Source organism: Neofelis nebulosa, chromosome 1 (genome assembly GCF_028018385.1).
Source record: "Neofelis nebulosa isolate mNeoNeb1 chromosome 1, mNeoNeb1.pri, whole genome shotgun sequence".
Lineage (NCBI taxonomy): Eukaryota > Metazoa > Chordata > Mammalia > Carnivora > Felidae > Neofelis > Neofelis nebulosa.
The window spans coordinates 118,755,304-118,769,237 of record NC_080782.1 but is presented as its reverse complement, the minus strand read 5'-3'; the positions used below and the strand labels follow the sequence as shown (position 1 = coordinate 118,769,237).

Sequence of the window (13,934 nt, the reverse complement as noted above, 5' to 3'; positions counted from 1 at the left end):
AAAAGTTTGCACATTCTAACGGATAGATTTTTTTCCAATAAGGTTGGCTGGTGAGGTGGTAGGACCCCCTTTCTAGGAAGAGTACAGGCAAAGTCTGGGTTTCCATAGATCCAGGCTTAGATAAAAAGATTTCTTCACATGGCAGAAAGTTGAACCGGAAGTTATCTCCTTCAGTGGAAGGTTCTTGGAATTTGTTAGAAAGTTGCAAAATCTCCAAAGGCAAACTAAGGGTGTCTATAACTGATGCTGTAGTCAACAAATATTTATCAAGCATAAACTATGTGTCAGACACCTTTTTAGACACAGGAGAAACACCAGTGGACAAAACACACAAAATCTCTGCCCACCAGAAGTTACATTCTAGTGGTACAGACAGATAATAAACAAGGTATATAAGTAATGTAAATGGTGTGTTAATGGTAAAGGCCAAGAAGAAAAACAAGAAAAGGATAGAATTAGTAGAGGTGGTGATTAAAATTTTAATAGGTTGGTCAGGGATGGCCTTACTGAGAAGAAGGAAATGAGGCAGGTGTATTCCAGACCAAGGAACAGCAAGTACAATTGCCCTGAAGTAGGAGTGAGCCTGACATGAAGACCAGTAGGACTGGTTTAGAGCAAGTCAGGGGGATGTTAGCAGGAAATGAGGTCAGAATGGTAACAGGTGAGCCAGATCATATAGAATTTCCTAGGTCATAATGAGGAATTGGCTTTAACGCTACGGCAAGGTTTTGAGCGTAAGAGTGACATGATTTAACTTACATTTTAACCAAAATCCCTGTAGTTGCTGGGTTGAGAGTAAGCTGTAGAAAGGAAATACGGAAGCAGAGAAACTAATTAAGAAGATACTGTAATACTCTGGGGGAGAAATGATGGTGCATGGAGCCAAGGCATTAGCCAAGGAGGCAGGGAGAGGTGGTTAGATTCTGGATATACTCTGAAGGTAGACACTGCAGGATTTTCTGACAAATCAAATATCAGGTGTGAAAGAATAGAGGAGTAAGGTGAGTCCTAGTTTTTTGCCCCAAGTAACTGGAAAATGGAGTTGCCTTTTACTGAGCTAGAGGAGGAAACCAAGAGGAATGGGTTCTGAGATGTGAGGGGAAGCAAAAGCTCAGTTTGCAGCAGATTAAGTCTTAGATGCCTGTTAGCAATCCTGGTAGAGATGTTGGCAAATGGTTGAGTATACAAGCCCAGCATTTAAGGAAGAAGGTCCAGGCTTGAGAATATATTTAAAACCCTAGGACTAGATGAGACCATTGTGGTAGGATCAATTGCATTAGAGAGAATGACAGTGAGCCAGAAGCCAAATTTTGTGTGTGTGTGTGTGTGTGTGTGTGTGTGTGTGTGTGTGCGTGCATGCGTGTATATAATTTACTGTCAAGTTAGCTAACATACAGCGTATGCAGCATGCTCTTGGCTTCAGGATTAGATTCCCTTGTTCATTGCTTACATATAACACCCAGGTCCCAACAAATGCCCTCCTCAATGCCCATCACCCATTTTTCCCTCCCCCCCACCCCCATCAACCCTCAGTTTGTTCTCTGTATATTTAAGAGTCTCTTATGTTTTGCCTCCCTCTCTGTTTGTAACTATTTTTTTTCTTCCCTTCCCCCATGGCCAGAGGGTAAAATCTTCATGGAATGAGTGGGGAGGCTGAGAGAGGAAATGGTGACAAAGTGATGCGAGAGGTGGCCAAGTCTGATACTATGAGTCAAAGCTGGGAAGGATTGAGGAGGGTGGGGGAATGGTCTAGAGGTGCCAATGAAGAGCAAGAAGGATATCTACCCTAACTCAGGAACACTTTCTTCCATGGGATCTGACATCAATTCTGTAAGGCCCATGTCTGCTACTAAAGCATTTGCTTATGCATCACGCCTTAGCCCAGTGTCCTAGTTATTCCATGAAAACATCATTAGAATAAGTGTGACCATATAATTTATCATCCAAACTAGGACACTTTTTTTAATCTTTTTTAATCTTTTATTTTTGAGAGAGAGAGAGAGAGAGAGAGAGGAACAGAGACAGAAGGAGACACAGAATCCAAAGCAGGCTCCAGGCTCTGAGCTGTCAGCACAGAGCCCAACACGGGGCTTGAACTCATGAACCACGAGATCATGACCTGAGCCAAAGTCGGATGCTTAACTGATTGAACCAACCAGTCACCCCCAAACTAGGACACTTTTAAGAAAAGAAGGAGACACACACACACACACACACACACACACACACACACACACACTTTTAATACACCAGGAGAGCAGGTGTAAACTAAGACTCTCCTAGGAAAATCTGGACAAATGGTTACCCTGACTAGAATCCATGGAGGATTCCATTCCAGTGTATTCCAAGGCTCCAGCTTCCCTTTCTCTCCTTGGCTTTTCTCCTAGGTACATGTATTGTGTCCTTAGGCAAGCCATGAGCCATCTAGACTCGTCTGTTCAGAGACAGCCACATCAGACAGTGGATGGAGTTTCAGCCATAGGTTGCCATTGAATCTGTCCCTCCCCTCCAGTTGATAGAATCCTGAACATATGTGTATACTGAGGTGCTACTTACGTGGATGTGGGTTTTGCTTCTAGGGAACCAACATTTCCAAAAAGAGCAAATCCTTGTCAGAGTATATTCTCCTGACAGCTGTTAAGTGACAGAGGATTGGTGCTCTCTCTGTGTGAAGTTCTCCTTGATGGTCCTCTGATGCAAAGGAAGGTCCCATCACCAGTAATCTTAGACATGGGTCTACGATGCCCGATTTATCTACCTGGGAGCAGCTCATCCTTGTTGTTAGCCACCCTCTCCTTTTGCTTCTTGGGGCTGAATGATGTGGTCCTTTGTCAGCTTAGTTTCCACTCCTTTTAGCAGGCTGTGTTAGGACTGAGTGGGTTGGACTACATGTGCAAGGCCCCTTTCTGCTCTTTGGTTCTGCATGTGTGTGAGGTTTTCTTCCCATCTCTGTTTTCTGTTTGCAGCGATGCCTCTCACCACCAGCAGCCCCCTTGGGCTAGAAGGCAGCCTTTTATAAAAGAGCCAGGGCTCGAAAGTATGAGGTCCCCCCTGAGCACTGGAACCTTTGCTTTATTAGCATTATGCCCCAATGAACTGGGCCTGCCAGAGCTTGGGGACTAACTCTTTAGAAAGACTAGTGCTGACCCAAATGCCAGGGTTTTAAGATTCAGCAAGTGAGCCTTTTAATTCCCAAGAGAATAAAAGGCAGCTGTGCCCTCCAGAGCGCCAGCCCTCTCTCAGTGCTAGATAGTGACACCCACCTGTCCAGCCGAGTTGACCACAAGTAAATCTCTGCCACCGTGACATGCTTTCCCAGGCCCTGGAGGCAGCCACAGGCTCAGAATGTGCAGAACGTTTGTCAAGTTTCCATCTAAAAACCCTCTGACTAGCGTCAACATACTTTTCCTCCTTCAGGCATAGTCTTGGTGGGAGGCACAAGTTTCCTCTCTTTTCAGAGGCTTAAGAAACTAGCTCCTCCTTCTCATGTCCCCCTCCTCCTCCTCTCTATCCTGCTCTTCCTCCTATCCTCCCTCTCCTCCTCCTCCCATCACCCCAGCTAAGAAACAGGCTCAGCCCATCTGAGGCTCTCTCTTAGGGCTTGGAAGCTTGAACCAGAGAGTAAAGAATGTGGTTGCAGTTGAAGACCTTTCATGGCAAGAACACAATCAGCAACGTCTGATCAGACCCCTGCCCCCTATCTCAGATATCTGCTGCCAGACTCTCAGCAGCTTCCCTCAGTTCCTGTTTCCAAGGCCTCTCTGCCCCTCATGTTCTCCCAACACAGTCCCTTCTGTCCAGTAGCCAGGATATTCCTCTTTCTTAACAACCTTCACCAGGTACATGCGCCCCCCTGGTGCCTTATGGATGGAAAAAGCAATACAGGGGCCAACACTCGGTTCTTTGAACTTTCTATACAGAACTATATAAAGTTGCCAGGGTGCAAGCTTTCCCTTACCAGGAGGCTGCTGCCAGTGGTGAGTACAGTAGAGCTGCAAATGCCCCTTCACATACGGCGGGGGGAGGGGGCTAGGTCTTATGGGTTCCTATCACAGACAGGAAAGGGGACACAGACCTGCACACTCAAAGCAGCACAATGGAGCAAGTTGGAGGCAATAGCACTCCTTCCCCCCCAAACCCCTCTTTCAGTCTCTCCATCTGGAAAACAAGGATCAGAATGTTTGCAGGTCTGGAGTGTAATGGGGATTAATTAATATATGTTCACAAAGTACTTTGATATTAGAAGAAAGCGCTGGGTAAGTGCTGAGCTTTTTGCCAAAAGACAGAGAGGGACTCCTGTTGGAAGGAGGACTTTGGATTTAAGAGTTTTTGGAACCTGACCTAGTGCTGGGCTCAGAAAAATCAGGTTGCAGCTCGGTCTATCAACAGTCATTCAGAGAAGAGACTTGTGGAATAAGGCTGGCTTGGGCCTAATTAACTGTATTCTGTGCTTGCTGCTGCTGGGAATGGTTATGGAACCTGTCTTTCCTGTGGCCAGCCCATTTTACAGCATCCAACACCTTGAGGCCCCCCATTCAAAAAACAGGCAGATCTAGCACATGACCATGGAGGCCAAGGCCAAGGATTTCTCTCCACTGGCAGCCCTTAGCTCCAGAATGGAGTGGGAGCTCTTACTAGCAGGAAGCCTGCACCCCTTTACTGACGACATCATTAGGGACCAGAGGCAGGTTGATGGCTGTGGATAGAAGTCCCATCACTGTAAGCATCATTCCTGGGCATTTGGCTGCATATGCTTCTTGGGCAGGTTGGTCTCGTTAAATAACGCCTTACCTATCTTTGTACCACTGGCTGGCTCGTTGTTAAGCTCCATATCACTTTTTTCAACCAAAGAAGGAGAGAAAAGGAGGAGAAGAAATAAAGGGAAATGACTGTAGGCATTAAAGGGAAGGCCATCAGGGAGGGCATCTCTGAGCCAGGGTCTTGGTTGAGTTGGTTGTTCCCAGGGAGGTTATTTCATCATCCGAGTGACAAGCTGATCGATGGACTACTCAATCGGGGCTGTAATTTTGGGGTAGGATTGGTAAAAGGGCAAGAAGGGCATGTAAAATGGCAGCCATTCCCCATAGGGTTCAGGGAGTAGCAATCTGGAAGCGAGTGACTGGAGATTGGTGTTTTATAAAACTTTAATACTAGTCTTAAAAGCCAGAACCCAAAGCTGAAAAGGGAGGGTCTTCCAAAGGTATGTGTAGGGCCTCCCCACTGCTTCAGTTTGTTTCTTTCAAGCAGGATTCAGGGCTTACCTTGCTACCTAAGGGATGAACACTCTCCCTAGCCAGGAGGGAGTGTGCTCAGTGGTAAGACGGTGATCTTTTCAGTGGTAGAGGAGAGGGCCAGCCTGAACCTGGGTTCAAATCTCAGGTCTTGTAGCTGCTTGGCCAAGTAACTGTAAGCCTCTATTTTCTTATCCATAAAATAGTGGCACTTGAGGTGCCTGGGTGGCTCAGTTGGTTGAGCGTCCAACTTCGGCTCAGGTCATGATCTCGTGGTTCACGAGTTTGAGCCCTGCATCAGGCTCTGTACTGACAGCTCAAAGCCTGGAGCCTGCTTCAGATTCTGTGTCTCCCTCTCTCTCTGCCCCTCACCTGCTCATACTCAGTGTCTGTCTGTCTCTCTCTCTCTCTCAAAAATAAAAACATTTTTAAAAATTAAAACAAAAATAGTAGCACTAATAGTACGTACCTCAGAAGGCTGTTGTGAAGAACCCACAAGATAATGGGGGCAAAGCACTGCCCAATGCCCAGCATACAGTAAGTGCTCAACATGTGTTAGCCCAAACAACTGGCATCAGTGCTGAAAGCAGCATGGAAATCATTCAACAAACTTTTGATAAGCAACAGATGCAGAACACAAAGCATATAAAATAAGGCATAAAATATCTCTGCCTTCCCTGAGTTTAGAATCAAAGGGGAAAGTCACAGAATAAATAGGAAATCAGAACCACAAAACGAGTTGAACATGTACAAGACCTTGTGCTCCAAACTCTTGGGGTTAGGAGTGAGTAGAGCTGGAATGAAAGATGACCTAAGTCAAGTGTTCTCGTTCCAATGGGGCCTCAGTATGAGCCCCTCTCCCTGCCTTCTGCACACCTGCACAGTTGCCCAGCTGTAAATCGTGAGACCCACATGATCAAGCCTGTGTGGTTAATAAAGGGAGCATATATGATAGGAAGGGGGTGAAGAGAGACCACATTCAGTATATGGTTGAGAGCTTTTTTAAATAGGACTCATAACTGAACGTTTTCTTTATTTCTTCTCTTTAAAACGCTTGCAACAACCAGAAAGACATCTAGTTTTCCAGATTCTCGGAGTCCTGGTCTCTACGCCACATGGACGTTATCCAACTCCTCTGTGTCCTCCCAAGGCAGCATTTCAGAAGGTGATCCCCAGCAGAACCGTCCCTTCAAGTCCGTCTTTGTGCCCACCGCCATAGTCAACCCCGTGAGGAGCACAACCAGCCCGGGGACTTTAGGACAGGGCTCTCTTCGGAGATCCGGGAGGAGCAGCATGAGAAAGAGTAAGTGGTGGCAGAGAGGTACGTGCCTACAGCTAAGTGATGGGGGGATCTGGCTCTGGGGTAGACAGAGTACATTTTGCAAAAGGAGGATACTGGCTTTAAAACAAGCCTCTGTAAAGAGTGCTTTTAATTCCCAAATAGTGACTGGTCTTATTGGATGAAGCCAGACCGACTTAAGGTCACTGCCCTTGGTCACTCCACACATGTACACTGAATGGTGGGGATGGTAGCAGCCCGGAGTGCCAGCATATAATTAGAACACAGCCAAGGTGGATGCTGGCTGTAGTTAAGACAGAACGAGCAAAGTACTTGCTGGATCAGGGCTTCTCTGCTCCAGGGAACCCCGCAGGGGTGCTAAAAGGGAAACACGGGAAATATCGGGGAGGTGGGCGGGGAAGAGGTGGGTAAAGAGGGTTGAAGAGTCAATGCTGAGAGTCCCCAAATCTTGCTTTGTTATTTGACTAATATATACATGAGGTTAAAAGCATTTTTATTGTACAAAAGGAAGTCTCCTTCATATCCATAACCCCTGTCCCCAGTGCTCTTCTGTGTATATAAATAGTATCTCGTAATCATACCCACCACATGCACTGTTCTGCAGCTTGCTGTTATTTTACCTGTGTAAATTCCACACTGCTCACATGGCAATGCTTTCATCCCCTAAAATATTGAACCACTACATAACACCTCATTTTCAGGCACTTTAAAAAGGGTTTGGAACCCATTGTTCTACAAAACACGAAGGTTCTATATTTGCATACCTCTCTAGAAGACCACGAGCCAAGCCAAGTAAATTTGATTTATTCTACATTTTCTGATTTAAACTGGGCTCCACAGTCTATCTTAAAAAATGATTCAATATCAAAATGCAGTATGACCACTCAAAGCAAGAGGGTAACATGTGGGTCAGTATGCCACACAGGAAAAGGTCCCAAGAAAATTAAAATAGGTATTTTAGTCCTGCCCTCTCCCGGGGCTCTCACCTGACCACCTGCCCCACCACCATGTACTTGACCTCCCACTGTGTTGCCTCTACCCAGCTGCCCCTCCTCCCTCCTCCCTGCTGACCTTCCACCTCCTTCTCCCTGCCCACACACAAACGCCTCCTAAATAATCCCACCACAGAAGCCTGGGGCAAGTGACTGGACCTCATCAGCCTCCAGTTTTCTCATTTGCAAAATGGAAATAAAAATAATACCTGCCTGGGCACCTGGGTGGCTCAGTCATTTAACCATCCAACTATTGACTTCAGCTCAGGTCATGATCTCACAGTTGTGAGATCGAGCCCCTGCTTCGGGCTCTACGCTGGCAGAATGGAGGCTACTTAGGATCTTCTCTCCCCCTCTCTCCCTGCCTCTCCCCTACTCACACTCTGCCTGTCTGTCTGTCTCTCTGTCTCTCTCAAAATAAATAAACAAACATTAAAATCAGGGTATTGTGTGAATTTAATAAAAGAATCTATGTGAGACTGATGGCACCATGCCTGGCACATAATAAGGCTCAAGAAATAATAGCTGTTTTTATAGAGTGATCATTTTACCAGTACTTTCATTGCTACTACAACTAAGCAGGTCCTCTTTGGCCCATCCAGTGTGTGAGTGACTCAGTGTTGAAACGTTCACACTCAGTCCACACCACTTATGAGTGCTGAGGCCTGTACCCCATTGGCAACCACTCACACTTCCTTTCACACACTGCCTCTACCTTTGCAAAGATCTTGCCGGACTTGGAGTTGTGACTGCACTGTATGCATGTGTAAATAAGAAAGCATTAAATCTCTTGGTGATAAGAACTGACAAGATAAACAGATGAGGCATAAAACCGATTTTTCACATGTTTCCAGGAGCCTAAGGACAGGCCTACACAGCGCTGCTTTGACTTTCTCAAGTCCTGGAGGCTTTCTCTCTCCCTTTTCCCCAAGGTGAGGCTGGTCCAGCTATCAATCTCACCACAGCAAAGACACATGACAGGAGAATTGACTGTGCACCCCATAGGGCTGTCAGTGGAAAAATAAATGTCTACATTGAAAGGGCAGACTTGTGTAAATGGCGCCTGGCTTGCTCACGGCAGCTGAGAACACCGACTGCGTTTAGTGAGCCTTCTGCTTTTCATGTTCACATCTGGCTTGAAGACGAGGCGTGACGCAGAACATGGTGTTGGCTCAGGCCCTCTGTGATGGACACAAATGTCTGTGATTCACACACGTGTCCAGAGGCTATCACAAAGGACTAACGACTCTGACTGGACGTCACTGATGCTCCCTAAATGCTGGGAGACCCTTACGGAGAAGTGGACTGAGGTGCTTCCCAGGGGTGTGCCTCCTGTCTCCCCACAGAGTGCACTGAAGTCCCTATCACGTACGGGACACGTGCCCGAGAGATGAAAACAACGTATGTCCTGTCTTCCAGAGAATTTGAGGGGGAGGAATGGCTTCCTTTTACTGAGGGAAGATCATCTCCGTTAACAACAAAAACAGAACAAAACAAACAAAAAAAGCCCAAGGAAGGGATAAAACCATAGTCCTGGACCTTATATTTTTCGGATTTGTTGTCCTTTACCCAAAAACAGTGAGAGTTAGAAACACGGGGCATTTATTATGTTCCAGGCACTGTCCTAACACTTTGCACACATCGTAAAATGTCGGCCTCCCAGCAGCCCTGTCAGGTGCTGGGTTTACACTCGAGGGGCTGAGATGCAGAGAAGGAATGTGGCTGATCTGTCCCAGGCTCCCTGAGAGGAAGTCTGATTCCAGAACCTCTGTCATGGGACTTTGCAAAGCTCATCCATGCACAGCCCTCACTCTGGAACAGTCTTTCCAAATTTGCTTCCGTGTGGTGTCACGTTTGCCTGCACACTCTCTCCCTTAATTCCATTTGCCCTTCTGCCCCCAGCAAGGGCAATCCCGCCGCCCTATGCCTACCGCTCCTGTTAGAATAGTCTTCAAGTAGCTGGTCAGAGCCCCCTCCTGCCCTCTCTGCTTCCCTCTTTCCCACCCTCTCATCCCTCCCAGTTGACTGACTCTTGTGTTTTCAATTCCTTCCATCTCTTTCTTTTGTTTCCTCTTTGGTTTGCACCCCTCTGTTTGCTTCTCACTGTGAAGCTGTCTCCTCAGGTTTGTGTTCTTCACTTTAAAACTTATAGGCCCCGAAGTGAGAGAGTAGGGGTGTGTGTGTGTGTGTGTGTGTGTGTGAGAGAGAGAGAGAGAGAGAAGGCAAATGGAAGTAATACACCTTCTGACACTACCCCCCCCCGGCCCCCCGCCAAACATTCAGCTAGCCAGTTATTTCCTGCCAGCATCAGCAAACAGCACTAAAAAAAGAATAAGGTCACCTTTGAAAGACCCTGCGAGAATGTGAGCACACTCAAATGGGGAAAGTACTTAACTATTCTGGGCTATCAGGACACACGGCCCACACAAGACCAAGCGAAGCCACTGTCAGCAGCCCCCGGTGCTGATATCTGTGTCCTGTAATTCCTCAGATGGATCCTTGCAGAGGCCCGTCCAGTCAGGGATCCCCGCCCTGGTGATGGGCTCCCTCAGACGCAGCCCCACCATGGTGGTACGGCCTCAGCAGTTCCCGTTCTACCAGCCGCAGGGGGTCCCCCCTGCCCCCTCCACAGTGGTGGCGGCAGAACTGGGACCGCAGCCCGCTCCCACCGGGGAGCCTGCCCTCACGTGTGTCAGCAGAGGCGGTGACACCAGGACCCGCTCAGCCGCCAGTTCCCTCATCATGGAAGGCAAGGAAATCCCCGTCAAGAGCGAGCCTCTACCTAAACCACCTGCATCCGCCCCACCATCCATCCTAGTGAAACCAGAAAACTCCAGAAATGGCAGCGAAAAGGTAGGAGTGAGGTGACATGAGGGGTGGGGCATATGGAGTCTTTATATCCCTAACTTGACACAGCGTCCCAGCTCCCGAGGTTTGTTTTACCTGGACGAGGTATCAAAATTGCCTCAAAAGAATCCTCACACACAGTGTCCCCCCACACACCCCTCAGGCCACTGACACCCTCTGCAGATGTGTTACTGTATTCTCCTTCATGCCTCCTGAACGTTTCGTACGTGTGTCTTTTGAGGCCCAGAGGTAAGTTGGAAAAAAACGTGGCTTTGTCATCAGCCTTCTCTTGATTTGAATTCCAGATCAGCTGCTTGCTGTCTGGTGTCTTAGCCAAAACACTTCACCTTTCTCAGACTCTTTTTGCTTAATCTGTAAAATAGTAGTACGAACGGGAACAGCCTCCTAGGACTGATGCAGAGATGAAACGAGATGAGATGTGTAAAGTACTTAAACGGGGCTTGATCATAAGCGTTCATGATATAGAAGAGGCAACTGAGACACAGGAGAAATTTAAGGGATTTATCAAAGTCACACCAAATTATAATGATTCCAACAACTAACTTTTACTGTAACCTCTGTGGCAGAGTTCAGATCTTTTAACTTCTAGTCCAGGGCTTTTCCCACTAGAAGCCATGGGTTTTTATAAAAGTTTTATGTTCTCAATAATATCCTTTTAAGGCAGGAGGAACAGCGAGATAGAGGAGGTGACATTAAGGAAATTAGGTGACTGTTATCTTTTAGTTTACTGACCATCACCTCCACCACCACCCCCACCATGACCCATTCCAGGCCAAAAGGAAAGATGATGTGGTCTCCTCCTCTTTGCTAAGCATTTACTGAATGCTAACAACTTGGCAGGCACTGTGCTGACTACTGTGCATGCCTTATCTCGTTTAATCCTGACAATAACCCTCTGAAGTGGTTATTTTAATTCTCAACAACCCCCTCTAGTAGATATTATTATTGTCATCCTCGTTTTAAAATGAGGAAAGGAGGCTTGAGGAGTTAAAGTGCTTTACCAAAAGACACACAGCTGACACATGTGAGTGTCTGGAGTAGAATCCAGATCTGATACAAAAACTCATGTTCTTAACACTAAGCTGTAAGCTTGTAAGGAAAAGCATTTGGGAAAAAAATGTTGACTGATATCAATGTTGGGAGTTCTTTTTCTGGATTTTAGCATTCAAATAATTCAGAGTTTTCTAGGCCCCAGTTGCCTTTTACCCCAAGCTGTTAGACACAGCCCTCACATTGTCAGCATTTAAGAAGTGCCCAGACCTCTGTGAGATGTGGTGAGGGTCAAAAGTATGAAGAAACTTGGATTTTCAGTGGGGGACACTAGGATCCAATGTCATAGGAAAGAAAAAGAAAAGAAAAGAAAAGAAAAGAAAAGAAAAGAAAAGAAAAGAAAAGAAAAGAAAAGAAAAGAAAAGAAAAGAAAAGAAAAGAAAAGAAAAGAAAAGAAAGAAAAAAGAAGGAAGGGAAGGAAAGAAGGAAGGAAGGAAGGAAGGAAGGAAGGAAGGAAGAAATTTCTAAGCAGTAGCACAGAACACTATCAAGCCCTAAATCAGGGCTGCGCTAAAGAAGTATCTGTTGGTACAAGGTAGCTCTATAAGAGACAAGGAGAGGTGAAAGAAAGAGGGAGGAAAAAATCTTTAAAAATTAAAAAAATAAAATAAAAAGGAGGGAGGGAGAGAAGGGGCTTGGGCAACAGGAGACCATGCCTCCCCTATGAAGGAGTCCTGCTCATCAGCTCCAGACAGCTATTGCCAGAATGGGGCACAGGCCTCAATGTACCAGCTTTGATTTTTTAAGAGACATATGAAATTCTAATTTTTATATACAATCTCCCAATTTTATGTGTTGGCAACTAAATCAGACTCTCAAACATGCTGCAGACTAAATTCAAACAGCAGGAGTCCACTTTGCAACCTCTGCTCTGAGGATATAAGGCCATCATGAGACTTTTGAGTTGGAAGTCAGCAGGTGGGGGGCCTCAAGGAAGAGGTGGGCCTGGAGATAGGCCTGAAGGGCAGGTGGTATGGAGAGAGAGAAGGTGAACCTCTTGTACTTTCTGGAAGGAGCCATAACCTCTTGCCTCAGCCCTTTTCTCAAGTGACTGCCTCTCCCATTTCTCCTAGGTAATTTCTAATCGTTCTTCAGTTCTCAATTTAAATAGCTGTGGCTCTCGGAGGCCTTCCCCAGATGCCCCACTGCTGCTAGATAGGCCCCTGAGCTCCCCTAGAGGCTTCCGCACGTGTTACCACTGCCTGTCAGGGCAGTCTTGTTCCCTCTTGGGTCCGCAGCACCTAACAGCACGGTGCATCCAAGACCCTCAGAGTAGACACAGGCGTTTGCGAGGGAACACAGAAATGAGGTGTTTTAAGTAGGGATATGTGTGGAGAAGCAGCAGAACTCAAGTCCCAGGGAAAACCTCCCAGCTCCTGCCTCACCTGGGCCCCTGTGCTCTCCTTTCTCTTGCAGCAAGTCAAAACTGTGCGATTTCAGAATTACAGCCCTCCTCCAGCCAAACAGTACACCTCCCACCCCACGTCAGGAAAGCCTGAACAGCCTGCCATCCCCAAGGGGTCCCAGCCTGAAGCCGCCCCCTCAGGCCCAGAGATGACCGTCCTATTCGCCCACCGAAGCGGCTGCCATTCCGGACAGCAGACAGACCTCCGGAGGAAGTCGACTTTGGGCAAGACCACCACCCCAGTGTCCACTGCTTCGGCCACACAGACCGTGTTTCCCAGCAAATGAATCTACGGGTGGCTTTTCCCAGACCCCAAAGAGGTGAATTGCATTTAAATACAGTCTGCCTCCACTGGTGGCATCCTGCCATTCTTTGGGTTCTCGAGCTCGGGTCCTTGTTCTGCCAGCAGGTGGGAGAGGAAAGGCCGGGAGCAGGGTTCCTGCCCTGGGTGGGAAGATAGAGTGCATGGCCTTCTACACGTAATGCGTGATGCAGCAAGGCTGCTACTCAGACCAAGGAGTGGGAGACAGTCTTGCCCACCCTGTTCCCTCATCCCTTGTGTTCCGTGTAGCATTTCTATGGTGCTCTCAAAGGGGCTTCACAATGGTGGGAATGTTGGCATTGCTTCTTTGACCTCATCACCATGTTCTCAACGAGCATTAGGACAGCTTCTGCCATCTTTGGGGCCTGTACGCTGACTGCTAGTGGCTGCCATACGTTGTTCCCTCCACAGAGTCACCATCCTGGCTGCCAAGGGAAAATTGGGGGAAGGATGTGTGGTGGATACTCTGATCTTCTGAGAACCCTCTAAAACCAAAGGGAGTCAGCTTAGTGGATTTGGTCCAAACAAGAAGGTCAGAGAGAAAGTGATGATCGATCACAATTTAAGCCTCTCGATCTGTTTCCCTACGTATAATCCTACACGACACATAAAGCAGGAAGCACAGAGCTGGGGGGTAGGGTCCTGTGTGGAATTATGGATAGTTCATTCCTCCTGGCTCCAGCCTGACTTCCCCAAGGAAACACGGCATGCTTAAAAAGAACTCCGTAAGGGGCTTGAGTTTAGATATGTCTTCCATTTGCATGAC

At 47.2% G+C, this 13,934-nt stretch overlaps 1 protein-coding gene across 7 annotated transcripts in view; it reads left to right on the top strand.

Annotated features, from left to right (window-relative positions):
- SH3RF2 (SH3 domain containing ring finger 2) overlaps window positions 1-13,934 on the top strand; it is a 128,367-nt gene that overhangs the window by 99,797 nt on the left and 14,636 nt on the right. For 4 of the 7 annotated variants that reach the window (XM_058732780.1, XM_058732771.1, XM_058732807.1 and 1 more), the window contains 3 exons: window positions 6,299-6,552; window positions 10,015-10,376; window positions 12,858-13,203. In XM_058732780.1, the coding sequence (XP_058588763.1) occupies window positions 6,299-6,552; window positions 10,015-10,376; window positions 12,858-13,133 (892 nt within the window). In that variant the 3' untranslated portion in view covers window positions 13,134-13,203. Of the gene's footprint in view, window positions 1-6,298; window positions 6,553-10,014; window positions 10,377-12,857; window positions 13,204-13,934 lie in introns of those variants that run through there. The other 3 variants (XM_058732777.1, XM_058732790.1, XM_058732796.1) reach the window with 2 other exon arrangements.